Genomic DNA, 14,490 nt, shown 5'->3' with positions numbered 1-14,490 from the left:
TTGTAACTAACCACCTTCAAACACAAATGTTCAACATCAACATCAACTCCATTGATGGGGCAACCAGATATGATATACAGGTCACTGAAGAAGGGGCTTTGAACTCTAGCCATTCAGTTTGGATGTCACACAGTAAAGTTTCACATCCACTAGAAATGGAGGAATTGGACAAGGCAGGCCCTTTTGACCCAACTCGAAGTAAAGTGCCAAGAGGACCATGATAATGAGGATTTGGAGAATGACTTTCATTCCAGAACAAACCTCTGACAAATGCAAGATCTTATGAGGCTTTTGATAAGCAATTCTAATTTGATGAATATTATGATCACACCAACTACCAGGACCCTATGATACAAGTACCAACAGCATGGAGAAGAGTGGCTCAGGGGTTAGAGGCGGCAGACCCAGAAGCTGGGATCGGCCCTGGACCTGGGTTCAATTCCCCGCCTCGGCGGGTCTTGGGCTAAAAAATTCCACGGACTCGATAATTCTCGCTCCGGTGCCTTCCCGACTCACGGGTTCACACTCTGCGACTCTGGGCAATAGCTTGCTTAATCTCCACAACGGCCCCTCGCGGCGGGATGCCTGGCTTTCACCTTGTGGATACCCTGCCGGGGTTATCTCACAGGGGAATACCAGGACGGGTTCCCTAAGCAAGCGCTTAGATACCGACCTCGGTCAGTGATTTGCGCTATATAAATACATTTACATTAGTAATGGACCAGCAACAAATGCTAGCTGATTACCACAACATGTTTCTGGAGTCAGGTAACCTTCCTCCCCCTATTAACAAAAAACTACTACTCAGTGCACTATGTCTCAGGCACTCCTTGTCTACAACTCCTAAGAAATCCCTCCTTACACCACAGAAGCAGCTGGCGCCCCCAAGAGCACGAGCCCCCATTACAACCCTTGACAAATATGTGGGTAGCGATGGTGATGCGGCGGGAAAAATTAACAAAGACAAGTCCTGTTTCCAGCCTCGCAGGCCTGAAGACTGGACTTGTCTGGGCAATCCAGGATGCAGGATCATTCAAGGCTTTTCCCACATATGAAAGAATCCAGTGGCTAACACTTTTAGCATCTTGCCTTCACAGAAGAAAGTCTACTTCAGTTCAGATACACAAACCACAGTTGGGGATATTGTCAGCATGCATTCCTTTAATTCCAAACGGTCAACTTCAGATAAGACCATTGTTGGAGGAGTGTGACAAACAATGTGTCCATGCTGAGTTGCGCTATCCCAAACGTGGGTAGCGGCACCGGATGCACACAGAAAAGAAAATTTCCAGCGAGGTTGATTGTGCGTTTGAATTTATTTTATTGCGAATCAAATTTTATCTTCTTTCAAAATGTTGTATTCACATGATGAAATTTATACATCAATCTTCATTTCTTATTGATTCAAAAGCTTCCCCATGAATTCCCAATGCATTTCGGGCGCTGGGCCCTTCGTCAGGGGATTTAACTTTACTGTTGACAGAAAAAAATGATACACATGTTTTAATACGCCACCTAGTATGCATAATGCAAAACAGTACATTTCAAAAATCCAAAATTTATCTCTTAACCATGAGTCTAGTTAATGAAATCTGAGATTCACCCGGTCTAAACAAAATGAATAAAGTACACGTTTAACCCCTTATTGTTATCGGGTGTGAATGAAAGTCAAACAGCAGAATGTGCAAGTACCTGTGTATTTAAGTAAAAGAGCAGAACACAAGAGTAACATTCGAACTAAAAATTCCAAATCTCCTTTGGCAGCACATTTTGATCTTCAGAATCATACTCCAAGTCAACTAAGATTCCTAGTATTGGAACAACCGAGCATTTTACCGGGTAGAGACAATAGCCAGCATTTATTGAGACGAGAAATATATTGGATAAATCGTCTTACCACGACTCATCCAAAAGGATTAAATGATCGTATGGACTTTCATTGTTTTCTGTAAAAACACCCTGAAAATGTGTTTCTCTTGTACACAGTCTAATTCCAGTTGCATAAGATTACCCAGTTTCCACATCGCGCAACTGACTTGTGTAGACTATTTTCCTTCTTTGGTGATGTTAATTTCCTTGACATTTGTGTGCTAATTTGTACATTTTTCCATACATTACCCCACACAGCCATACGTGCTTTTTTGGCCCTGTACAGCTGCGCCTGACGTTACAACTCCGGCTTTTCACCCTTTTTTTACTACCCTTTCTATTACGGTACACGAACACCCATACACTCCAGACTCCGGGCAGTCTGTTTTCCATTTTCATCCATCACATGATCATACACGTCACACGACGTTCACGTAAAGATCCGATCGGAACTTCCGCATTCCATCCCGCCGACGCACATGGAGGGCAACATTGTTTCCAGTGCTCCGCACTGATATTGGTAAGCTACCCCATTTTTAGTTTAAAGTCCAGCCGGTACCTTTTGGGTTCTTATTGTTAGAACCGCACCTTACGGCTCTTTACCAATCCCACAATCTCCCCACCCGGGTTGAGAATTTTTTCCTTACACCAGGTGCCTGATGGTTTTAAGAATTTAGACGGGTTTCCTTGTTAACGTGTTCCCATTTGTCGAACCTCATCCTTCTTTCTTTTTATTACTCACCTCCCACCGAACGAACCACCGTTTGTTCTTATGGTCCCAGACATTTCTGCTCTCATGCTCTTTTACTTAAATACACAGGTACTTGCACATTCTGCTGTTTGACTTTCATTCACACCCGATAACAATAAGGGGTTAAACGTGTACTTTATTCATTTTGTTTAGACCGGGTGAATCTCAGATTTCATTAACTAGACTCATGGTTAAGAGATAAATTTTGGATTTTTGAAATGTACTGTTTTGCATTATGCATACTAGGTGGCGTATTAAAACATGTGTATCATTTTTTTCTGTCAACAGTAAAGTTAAATCCCCTGACGAAGGGCCCAGCGCCCGAAATGCATTGGGAATTCATGGGGAAGCTTTTGAATCAATAAGAAATGAAGATTGATGTATAAATTTCATCATGTGAATACAACATTTTGAAAGAAGATAAAATTTGATTCGCAATAAAATAAATTCAAACGCACAATCAACCTCGCTGGAAATTTTCTTTTCTGTGTGCATCCGGTGCCGCTACCCACGTTTGGGATAGCGCAACTCAGCATTGTAACTTGGTCCTACAGGCCCTAACGGATTACCGGATAGCACCAACTCAACGTCATAGACCATATTCTGAAGTTTTATACACCCAGGAGTGCGATTGTCCTAAAACCATACCAGTTCAAACAATGTGTCCAGACATAACATTGGCTATGGAGTGGTGTAAACACCTGGACATCCCCCCCACACCGGACATTCATCTCGACTCTGCCCCAGTTTGCAATGTCCAAAAATTAATCTCTCGAAGGATGGGAGAGGAAACTTACACGACCTAGTAGTCAATGGCAAATGGACATCCAAAGAAGCAGAAATGCACATCAACCTGTTAAGAGTTAAGAGCTGTTGCTCTGGGCCTACAGATAATGTTAACGGAGGATAAGTAATTCAGTAGTACTGGTCCGTACCAACAGTACTACTATAACGTTTTACCTAAACAAATGAGGAGGAACAAGATCACGTCTTCTATCCAAGGAAGCTCAGTAGATCTTAAAATGGATTCTCTGCACCAAATCATCATGAAAGTGGAACACAGTCCTGGGATAGACAACTTGTGGGCCGACTCTCTAAGCAGAACCTGAGAGAATACTTTGAGATGAAACTGGACCAACACCAACTAACAAAAATATTTTAAAAAATGTCTACATCTCAACTTGGAATTATTTGCATCAGCTCTCACCAACAAATGTCAGTTCTATGTCAGCAGATACTCATGAAACGGATTGTGGGGGGAAAGAGTTTCAGATAGCATGGACAGGAATATTTGCGTATGCCTTCGCCCATTTGCATTGATCCCAGGCTCATAAACAAGATGAATATGCCGCCCAGAGCAACAGTATATTACCCTCAGGCCAGTTTCAGGTCTTAACGATGAACAAAGGCCAAATTGTTCATCCAACACCGGAATTGCTCAATTTTATTGGCTTGGCTGCTCACTACAATGAGTTCCATTTCTTGAACATCTCTTAGGATTGCAGAGGTTCTAGCCAAAGCTAGAGTGGAAACAACAAATAAAACATTCACGGTGAAGAGGACTCGGTTCTTGCATGTCGTGCTACAATATGTATATTCATTCTTTCGAATCTACTCCAGAACAAATTCTGCCTTACTTCCTACTCCTGATGCGTTAGTGTCTTTCCCATAACTCAGTGAAGGTACATTTTGCAGCAATCTCGAACACCCCTCAAGAGATGGTATAATAGTTTTTTCCACCTGCTATCAAAATGGAGATGGGTCCCTTTAATATCGCAAGAAAGTCTTCCCATGGTCAGGTCGACCAAACACTTTGAACAATTTGGACATCAAGAGTGAGTCCTAAATGTTCGATAATTTCCTAACCCCAAACACTAAAGTGACAAATACTAATCTCCTTTCGAAGGGCCACTAAATCCTGTACAAACACATAAAACGTAGGCGGTAAACTAGAATCACCAAGAGTTTTGGACCCTTCCCTTCAAAGTCTGAGTGACTTTGGGCAGCTCCATCATAGCAGGGCTTCCTCCTTGGCCCTGCATTGTCCCCAGCATAATCTAGTGGCAGTAGGGAGAAAGCAGAAATTGTAAAAGTGTGTTTAAAATCTGTATAAAGGAATTTCCTGGTACCTAATGTACGTGTAGCTACCATGAATAGATTTTTTTTCCTAGTCCCTTTGTCTATCTAGGATTTTCCAATTAACAGTAGACCAGGTCTTGGTGTAGAGGGCATCAAGGAGCTGTACATAGAATCGGTATGCTCCTCCCTTGGACTCTACACACTGGAGATTTGGCATCAGGTCAAGGGTAAGTTCATTAGAAATGTGTTCTCCTCTCAGGCTACACCTAAGCAGAGATTTGCTGAAAAAGCTCTTCCATTCTTCTTCCATCTCAAAACAAGATGTATCTTAATTCCAAGAGTGGGGTTTGACTGGGGCCTCTCCCAATCACACCTTCACCCCACTGAGTTCAACCCAGTGTGGCTACCTCTGTTAGGGTATAATAGGAGTCTTGTGCTCCCCGAAACCTAAGCCTCCTTCCCCAGTTATTATTACCACCACTATTCCCCTAACAAAGGCAAGTGGTTGGTTACAAAAAGTTACACTGCGAAGAAAGCTCTAGGAAACTTGGTTGAGCTTTCTAAATCAGTGAAACTGTGGGTGTTGGGTACCCTTCCTCCCCTATCACCAGCCTTTGTAAGAATTGATCCTTGGGAAAGGTTTCCTTGATGTAGTGGTATCACTCTTCACCATCAAGACCAGATGTTGGTTCTTTGTGACCTTTCTATGAGTGGTGAGGAAGGAGAAATTAGCTCATCATCAAGTACCAGACTTTTATAGTAGTCCTTGCTAGCCACCACACTCCACTTGGTGACACAAATTCCCTAAGCCCTTGCCGTTTCTGGGGGGTGGGCAAGACCACCATGAGTACATGCATGAACCTGGCTTCAATTCTCTTAACCAGGTTTGCACTGTGAACAAAATTGAATCACAGATGCCAGACTGACCATCCCAGGAGCCCTAAAGTAGGGTGACAAGGGACAACAGACCTGGCAGCTGTTATAAGTATTTGTCACTGATCTGAAAGAATAATTGTTCACCAATAACACAAGAAGAAGAAAAAAAAAAAAAAAGAAGAAGAAGAAGAAGAAGAACTCTTTGCAGTGGCACATCTAATAATCATACTTCTTACAAATGTGAAGTAATACACAGGAATCATTTGCCACATCTCTGCTTGTTCTTCACCAACGCCATGTGATCAAAAGCTATTCTCAGTATTTTCATACAGTAATGACGGAGTGCAGTACCCACCTTGCCGTACCACCGTGACAAGTAGAGCTGCTTCATGGTCATGTGATCTGGGAGTGACTCGTTGTTGAAGAGAAGCTGGACCTGTGCAATAATGTAATACGACAATCACAGGTGAGTGTAAGAATAATCCTGTCTCTCGCAGGTGAATGAAGAAAAGATAAAAACCATCAGTTTATAGAGCAGACACTATTCAAGCTTGATCAGACATGAACGTTACACCAACTGGAATATATATATGTATGTGTGTAAAGGGACAGTAACCCACTCCACATACATCTACATTTTCTAAGATAGGATAGCACACCTAGATGGTGAGAAAGTTAACATCCTTAATTTACCACGCGTAAAAACAGAAGCGCTGTATTTAGTGCAATCTTAAAAAACAGATATTATTACATTCCAGTGTTTATAATGGTTAGCCTGGTCTCAAACCTACATGAAATTCCAACCCTTGGCCATTCTGGATAGTAGACTTTGCTCATATCCTACGAGCCAACCTTATAAAACACCTTTGCCACTTACGTGTGGTGGGACGACGTTGAGTCGATGACACAGGACCCTCCGCAAGTGTCGGACCTCTGCGCGGATGGAGCACCTCACGTATTTCTGCTGTAAAACACAAAGTTGGACGCTGAGAGCAATGCTCCAGCTACAGACAGACTGTTGGATTCGATTTACTTGTTCTGGTCTTTACATTATGGTATAATTAGATTGACATTACAACACAGACCGACAGACAAACCTATGGGACCCCGATTTCCTATGCCTCTCCAGAGGTAGCATAATCTTCACTGTGGCACCACCTTCCATGCAGAAAGTAACCACCAGACTGAGAAACATGAATGTTTTAGAGCTTGCATGCGTTTCCTTTTGCAGCCTTTGGTGATTTTTCCAAGAGTCAAGAAGTCAGATGCGGTCTTTAGAATTTAAAATTCCTAATTCTTTATTTCATGCATACCAGTTTTTAGGTTTGCCTGGCTGAAAAACGGAAGGCATTTTATAACTTGAGGACACTTGATGGGATGCCGACGAGGTTGAAAGCAGAAACAGATGACAGAAGTGTTTTAACCCCTTCGATGCTGATGACGGCCCCAGCTGTCATGCACTACGGTGGGCGTGTGCTGATGACGGCTGGGGCAGTCATAAACCCGCCCACTCGCGATTCTGCCGCACAGGTGCAGAATCGCGGCCGCGCCCAAGGGGATGTAAACACCATTTTCTAGCACTGTTTGCAAAATTGTTAATGCACTGCAAAATACCTACTGCAGCATTAGTATTTGCCATGCAAAGGAGACACACTGCACAGTAATGCTGGAGTGTGATGAGGAAGAAGACTGTGATAAGGTAAAAAAATCAATTAAGTTTACTTCTTACAGAGAATATAGGGTCTGAATCCAGTAAATGATCAATACATGCAATACAAAAAAAGGCAGCTAAATTGTAGAAAGCTTGTACATTCCTGATTCACAGAATTGGGATCTGCTGAATTTGATATAAGTGGAGATATATGGCACAACTGCGCCAGAGTCCTGAACGACACCTTGGAGGTGCTCCTGGGAGTGTGCCAGTGAGTGGTCTTGTTTAGATGTAAAGTGCAGCGATGCCACAAACCGCTTCCAGGCGCCAAGCAACTCAAAGGAAATGCAAAGGCAAAGTTACAGCTTTTCACAACTTGTCAGTGTTCACAAACATTTGCAGTGGCTCCCCCACTTGGTTGACCTAAATTATCGTAGATCAGGTAATGTAGTAAGTGTGAGAACATGAACTAAAGTCTACAATTTCCACGAGGAGTGAGCGGGAGAAAAGTTTTTTTTTTAAAGAAAATAATTTCCCTTAATATGTATTTTAGTGTTTTATGTAGCGCGGACAAGACCTGCTAGGGTATCACAGCGCTTAAAAGAGAAATAGTGGTCCCAAGTGACGGGAGCAAGCAATCATGTCTACCACTCTTATGAAAACATTACATTCAACAGGCAGAAAAAGACATATGTGCCTACAATAATATCTGAACCTGAAGGAATACCACGTATTACATTTTTTTGCAATCAACTGAACGCCATAAAGGATGCTATATTTTACAGTTGAACTGAGCATCAGCATCTGTAAGTTACATGGTAAGACACTCTGAAAGAGGGTTGTACAGCTCCCAATGAGCTTATTTTGGAAGTCCTGTGGGCTAGCGGATGATATACCTGTAGGGAACAGTTGATAAAAAATAAGTTACTTACCTGTACACTGTGGTTCACCGGTACTAATTTCATTTATAGATTTATATGCTTGAATCTTCTTCGTCGTCACGGTGAGAGTCCCACAATAACAGTAAAATAGTATAATATAACATTAACATTCAAATACCCATAAGAATTCACTAGCTTTTAGAAACCTATTACCATTGTTATAAAACATCCAAACTCTAGCCAATCAGAGCACAGACCATAGTCTCCTTCCCCAGCAGGACCATCATACCTCAGATTTCGAGCACAAGTACTATAAGGCAATAAGAGCAGTAAGGGAGGTGAACATGAAAAGGGAAGGAGTGCAGGTCGCATGTGAATCTATAAAAGATATCAATACTGGAGAACTACAGTATCAAACGGTCAGAGGCGGCAGGTACGGTGAAACGAACCCAGCAACCACAATACAAATGATAATCGTAAAGAACATATAATATTAGCTCACAACAATGTAAACATATACTATAACGTAAATAGACAAATATTTGAAAAACCTATTAATACCCATCACAATTATAGCACACTTACTTCGGAGAAACATTCTCAGGAGATCATAACTTATGCAAATAAGACATCGCAAACATAGCTTAAGGCCGCCATGTGTAGTTTGACCGTAGTAGTGTAAAAACTACAATTCGACTGGTCAACATAAACCCTTATGGCAGGGTCAAGATCCACTTTTTAAATATGAATAAATCACCTCTATGTACGCCTTGCAGTCCACAAGGAAGGGTGCGTGGTATGTAAAAGTATGACATGTAGAAATTAAAAGTTAATATGCCCTTACAAAGACTAGTCCTCTAAAGCCATTGTTTACCGTTGCAGCCCTAGCCGTCCTACGCAGAAAACCAGAGACCAGATTGAATTCTAAAACTGCATCTTGGGAATGGGTCTAGCTAGAAAGATAATCAAACAACTATTTTGATATAAAAAAAATTGAATGGTGAAGTAGTATTTTTTATAAATATCAAACTGCACCTGGGTTCCATCTTCCGTGATCATGGACTATCATTGGCACTTTGTGCTTCTTGGCGATATTCCTACTTACAACTTTTAAAATGTACATCTCGGGTTACCCTGGTTGGATTTTTGTCACTTTGGTGACATTTTGTTTATTACATTTTACTCTAGTTTACTAATTGGGTTTGGGACTTTATTTGTTTTGCATTTTGAGATTATTACTGTTTTAGTACTGAATGAATATTCCACACACTGCCCTAAGTTAAGCCGGTCTGTTCTGTGCCATAGCTACCAAACGCTTGACCTCCAGTCAATTTAGTGACTTTGAATGTTTACTGTGGCAAGGGTCGTCATTGTTCCATGAGGTGTGCAGTCGCGCACCCCAAATAATAATCACATTTTTACACTTAAATGACTGAAAAAGCTTTACTACTATTGAAGACTCAACCCCACATCACCCTTTCGCCAAAAGAGTGGCAGACGTCTAGGGTGTTACCACGTTGAGCCTGATCTTGCGTCATTCAAGGGCTGGCACCCACACACTTAGCATCCTGCCCAACATGCAGACGGGACTGTGGATGTGCTGTTCACGAACAGACGTTTCTAAGGCTGTACGTGGATGCAACCTACACGGTAGCATTAGAGAGGCAATGGAAGCAGCAAAGAGAGCACACTCAGGACTGCGCCGGACTTCCAAGTCCTGCCACAATCCTTTGCAGGAGAACGAACATCTTATGTTTGCAGCAACTCGTCAATTAAAACATAACTAACTGGAAAAAAGTATTAGCGCTGACATACACCGTCAGGGGGTGCACAAGCAGCAAAATGACAGGGACACAAATGCATCTTTGCAAAGCAATGGATTTCTGAACTATCTGATGTGAAAAGGTTTTTGTAATCAAACAATTCAAACTATTAACAGTGCTAAAACATGCGTGAATTCATAGATGCAGGTCTAGGATGAGGAAGGGTGAGAGAGACAAGGGGTGAATGAAGTAATGCAGAGGAGCCTCAGACCGGCCCAGACACCTACTGCTCCACCAATCGGAAGTGCCCAGAGAGCGGAGGGAGCAGATGAGCTCTGAAACCACTCAGCTAATCGAAGACATCTTTTTACACCTGCCCAGCTTCATGGCAGGGGCGTAGCCATCAATAGTGCAGGCGGTGCAGTGGCACCAGGGTCACCAAGGCAATGAAGGGAATCACTGCTTCTCAACCAGGACTGCCTTCCTACTCCACCAGGGGTCACGGGGCACTGGGGCTCGTGGCAGACAGCACGTGGGATTCGTGCTGCGCAGCTTGCACGAGCACAGCTCTTAAAGTGTAGAAGTGCCCTATCCGTATAGAAAGTGGTGGGGTATATGAAAGACCTCGAGCCAAGTGCATGAAAAGCTGCTAGATCTGGTCTGCCAAAGATGGCCTATGCAGTAAGTGCGCGGTACCGGATAAAAGCAGCAGTCCGCGCTGCAGGCGTCCATGTTAGTGCAGCAGGCCCGCTACCCTTGGTTAAAGCGGGATCTGTCCACATGAAGGGAAAGGCTGTGGTGGGCCAACACCCCTGGTACAGGAGCATCCAGGGGGTACCTGGCAGTCTGGCATTGGCCATCGGCTGCAATGAAGACCACCTCTAACCACCCACGCCCCACCCTATGGAGCTTTCTGCTCTTCTCTGATACTTCAAGCAGTCAAGCAGAGCAAACTCAAGCATCTTTTCGAAACGGTTACCTAGGACCGTGAGCAGCTTTGGTCGAGTGACCAGATGTTCCATCACCTGTCCACCTGCATTAAGACTTCGGTGGTACCTAAACCATGTCTGCCGGCACTCAAGAATGCCAGAGCCCTCTCCACCAGTCTGCTTTCTAAGCAATAACAAGGCATTTAAAATTAAAATAAAACAAAAAAACAAAACTGAACAGCATCTTAAAGTCCAAGAAAAGTCCAAGTGCTCGATTGCTACAGAACAGATCGGACTAAAAGTTCATATATGCGAACGAAATTCTAAACATTTCTACATTTCATGCGCCGCGATACTGAATGGTTTGTCTGAGGGCGCAGTTTGTAAAGAAAATGTGCTGATGGGGACATTTCTCCTCGAACCAGAGGGGTCATTTTGCATTTCATGAGTTTTTTTTTTAGAATTTCTAGAGGTATTCCCTTACAAGAAATGTTCAGTGTCCGTAATGCACATTTCAGTTGTTGAAATTTTATGAAACTTCAAGAAAAAGAAGGAGGCAGATTCGCAGATGGGGTCAGGAGCATTTGTGGTGTCTTCGTTTCTCACTTTGGTAACACCTCATGAGGTTTCTTCATGTTTTACGGTGAATCTGCCTCGGCCCTTCACGCGCCCCCTCACCTGCGCTTCAGGGGACCTGCCTGGTCCTTTAAATCTAGTACTAGAAATAATTCTGCCACTCGTGGTCACCAAATCGTGGCCAGAATACAGTTTAACTCTTACTTTCCACCAACCAGCCCATGAACCGAGCTCCTGAGGTAACAGCATTGCATGCAGTCAGTGACCTTTGTTACATCTGTGCCTGTAATAAAGACTGACCCTGAACACCTCACGTTCCTCCAACCGGGCCATGAGCAGAGCTCCTGAGGTCACAGCATTGAATGCAGTCAGAGACCTTTGTTACATCTGTGCCTGTAATAAAGATTGACCCAGGACCCCTCACTTTCCTCCAACCGGGCTACGAGCAGAGCTCCTGTGGTCACAGCATTGAATGCAGTCAGTGACCTTTGTTACATCTGTGCCTGTAATAAAGATTGACCGTGGACACCTCACGTTCCTCCAACCGGGCCATGAACCGAGCTCCTGAGGTCACAGCATTGAATGCAGTCCGTGACCTTTGTTACATCTGTGCCTGTAGTAAAGACTGTCCCTGAACACCTCACTTTCCTCCAACCGGGCCACGAGCAGAGCTCCTGAGGTCACAGCATTGAATGCAGTCAGTGACCTTTGTTAGATCTGTGCCTGTAATAAAGATTGACCCAGGACAACTCACGTTCCTCCAACCGGGCCATGAGCAGAGATCCTGAGGTCAGAGTTGAATGCAGTCAGAGACCTTTGTTACACCTGTGCCTGTAATAAAGATTAACCGTGGACACCTCACGTTCCTCCAAACCGCCCATGAACAGAGCTCCTGAGGTCAGAGTTGAATGCAGTCATTGGCCTTTGCTAGATCTGTGCCTGTAGGAATGACTGACCCAGAACACCTCACATTCCTCCCACCGGGCCACGAGCAGAGCTCCTGAGGTCACAGCATTGAATGCAGTCAGAGACCTTTGTTGGATCTGTGCCTGTAATAAAGATGGACCCTGGACATCTCACTTTCCTCCAACTGGGCCATGAGCGGCGCTCCTGAGGTCACAGAGTTGAATGCAGTCAGTGGCCTTTGTTACATCTGTGCCTGTAGTAAAGACTGAGCCAGGACACCTCACGTTCCTCCAACCGGGCCATGAACCGAGCTCCTGAGGTCACAGCATTGAATGCAGTCTGTGACCTTTGTTACATCTGTGCCTGTAGTAAAGACTGACCCTGAACACCTCACGTTCCTCCAACCGGCCCATGAACAGAGCTCCTGAGGTCACAGCATTGAATGCAGTCAGTGACCTTTGTTAGATCTGGGCCTGTAATAAAGATTGACCCTGGACATCTCATATTCCTCCAACCCGCCCATGAGCAGAGCTCCTGAGGTCACAGCATTAAATGACGTTCGTGACCTTTGTTACACCTGTGCCTGTAGTAAAGATTGACCCGAGACATCTCACTTTCCTCCAACCGGGCCATGAGCAGAGCTCCTGAGGTCACAGCATTGAATGCAGTCAGAGACCTTTGTTGGATCTGTGCCTGTAGTAAAGATTGACCCAGGACACTTCACGTTCCTCCAACCGGGCCATGAGCAGAGCTCCTGAGGTCACAGCGTTGAATGCAGTCAGTGGCCTTTGTTACACCTGTGCCTGTAGTAAAGATTGACCCTGGACAACTCACGTTCCTCCAACCGGGCCATGAACAGAGCTCCTGAGGTCACAGCATTGAATGCAGTCAGTGACCTTTGTTAGATCCGTGCCTGTAATAAAGATTGACCGTGGACACCTCACGATCCTCCAACCGGGCCATGAGCAGAGCTCCTGAGGTCACAGCATTGAATGCAGTCAGTGACCTTTGTTACAGCTATGCCTGTAGTAAAGATTGACCCAGGACACCTCACGTTCCTCCAACCGGGCCATGAGCAGATCTCCTGAGGTCACAGCATTGAATGCAGTCAGTGACCTTTGTTAGATCCGTGCCTGTGATAAAGATTGAACCTGGACACCTCATGTTCCTCCAACCGGGCCATGAGCAGAGCTCCTGAGGTCACAGCATTGAATGCAGTCAGTGACCTTTGTTAGATCCGTGCCTGTAATAAAGATTGAACCTGGACACCTCATGTGCCTCCAACCGGGCCATGAGCAGAGCTCCTGAGGTCACAGCATTGAATGCAGTCAGTGGCCTTTGTTACACCTGTGCCTGTAGTAAAGATTGACCCTGGACACCTCACGTTCCTCCAACCGGGCCATGAACAGAGCGCCTGAGGTCACAGCATTGAATGCAGTCAGTGACCTTTGTTAGATCCGTGCCTGTAATAAAGATTGACCCTGGACACCTCACATTCCTCCAACCGGGCGATGAGCAGAGCTCCTGAGGTTAGAGTTGAATGCAGTCCGTGACCTTTGTTACATCTGTGCCTGTAGTAAAGACTGACGCAGGACACCTCACGTTCCTCCAACCGGGCCATGAACCGAGCTCCTGAGGTCACAGCATTGAATGCAGTCCGTGACCTTTGTTACATCTGTGCCTGTGCCTGGACAGCTGACGTTCCTCCAACCGGGCCATGAGCAGAGCTCCTGAGGTCACAGCATTGAATGCAGTCAGTGACCTTTGTTAGATCCGTGCCTGTAATAAAGATTGAACCTGGACACCTCATGTTCCTCCAACCGGGCCATGAGCAAAGCTCCTGAGGTCACAGCATTGAATGCAGTCAGTGGCCTTTGTTACACCTGTGCCTGTAGTAAGATTGACCCTGGACACCTCACGTTCCTCCAACCGGGCCATGAACAGAGCTCCTGAGGTCACAGCATTGAATGCAGTCAGTGACCTTTGTTACAGCTATGCCTGTAGTAAAGATTGACCCTGGACACCTCACATTCTTCCAACCCGCCCATGAGCAGAGCTCCTGAGGTCACAGAGTTGAATGCAGTCAGTGACCTTTGTTACACCTGTGCCTGTAGTAAAGATTGACCCTGGACACCTCACGTTCCTCCAACCGGGCCATGAACAGAGCTCCTGAGGTCACAGCATTGAATGCAGTCAGTGGCCTTTGTTA

The 14,490-nt window shown here is 44.6% G+C and overlaps 1 protein-coding gene across 3 annotated transcripts in view; it reads right to left on the bottom strand.

Moving 5' to 3' along the window:
- PCGF1 (polycomb group ring finger 1) overlaps positions 1–14,490 on the bottom strand; it is a 174,431-nt gene that overhangs the window by 33,480 nt on the left and 126,461 nt on the right. For 2 of the 3 annotated variants that reach the window (XM_086964573.1, XM_086964571.1), the window contains 2 exons: positions 6,453–6,539; positions 5,931–6,011 (listed from right to left, as the gene is read on the bottom strand). In XM_086964573.1, the coding sequence (XP_086820699.1) occupies positions 5,931–6,011; positions 6,453–6,539 (168 nt within the window). The remainder of the gene's footprint in view (positions 1–5,930; positions 6,012–6,452; positions 6,540–14,490) is intronic. The other variant, XM_086964572.1, reaches the window with a different exon arrangement.

This window comes from Lissotriton vulgaris, chromosome 3_2, assembly GCF_964263255.1.
Source record: "Lissotriton vulgaris chromosome 3_2, aLisVul1.2, whole genome shotgun sequence".
Taxonomy (NCBI): Eukaryota; Metazoa; Chordata; class Amphibia; order Caudata; family Salamandridae; genus Lissotriton; species Lissotriton vulgaris.
This window is presented reverse-complemented; position numbering and strand designations above follow the sequence as displayed.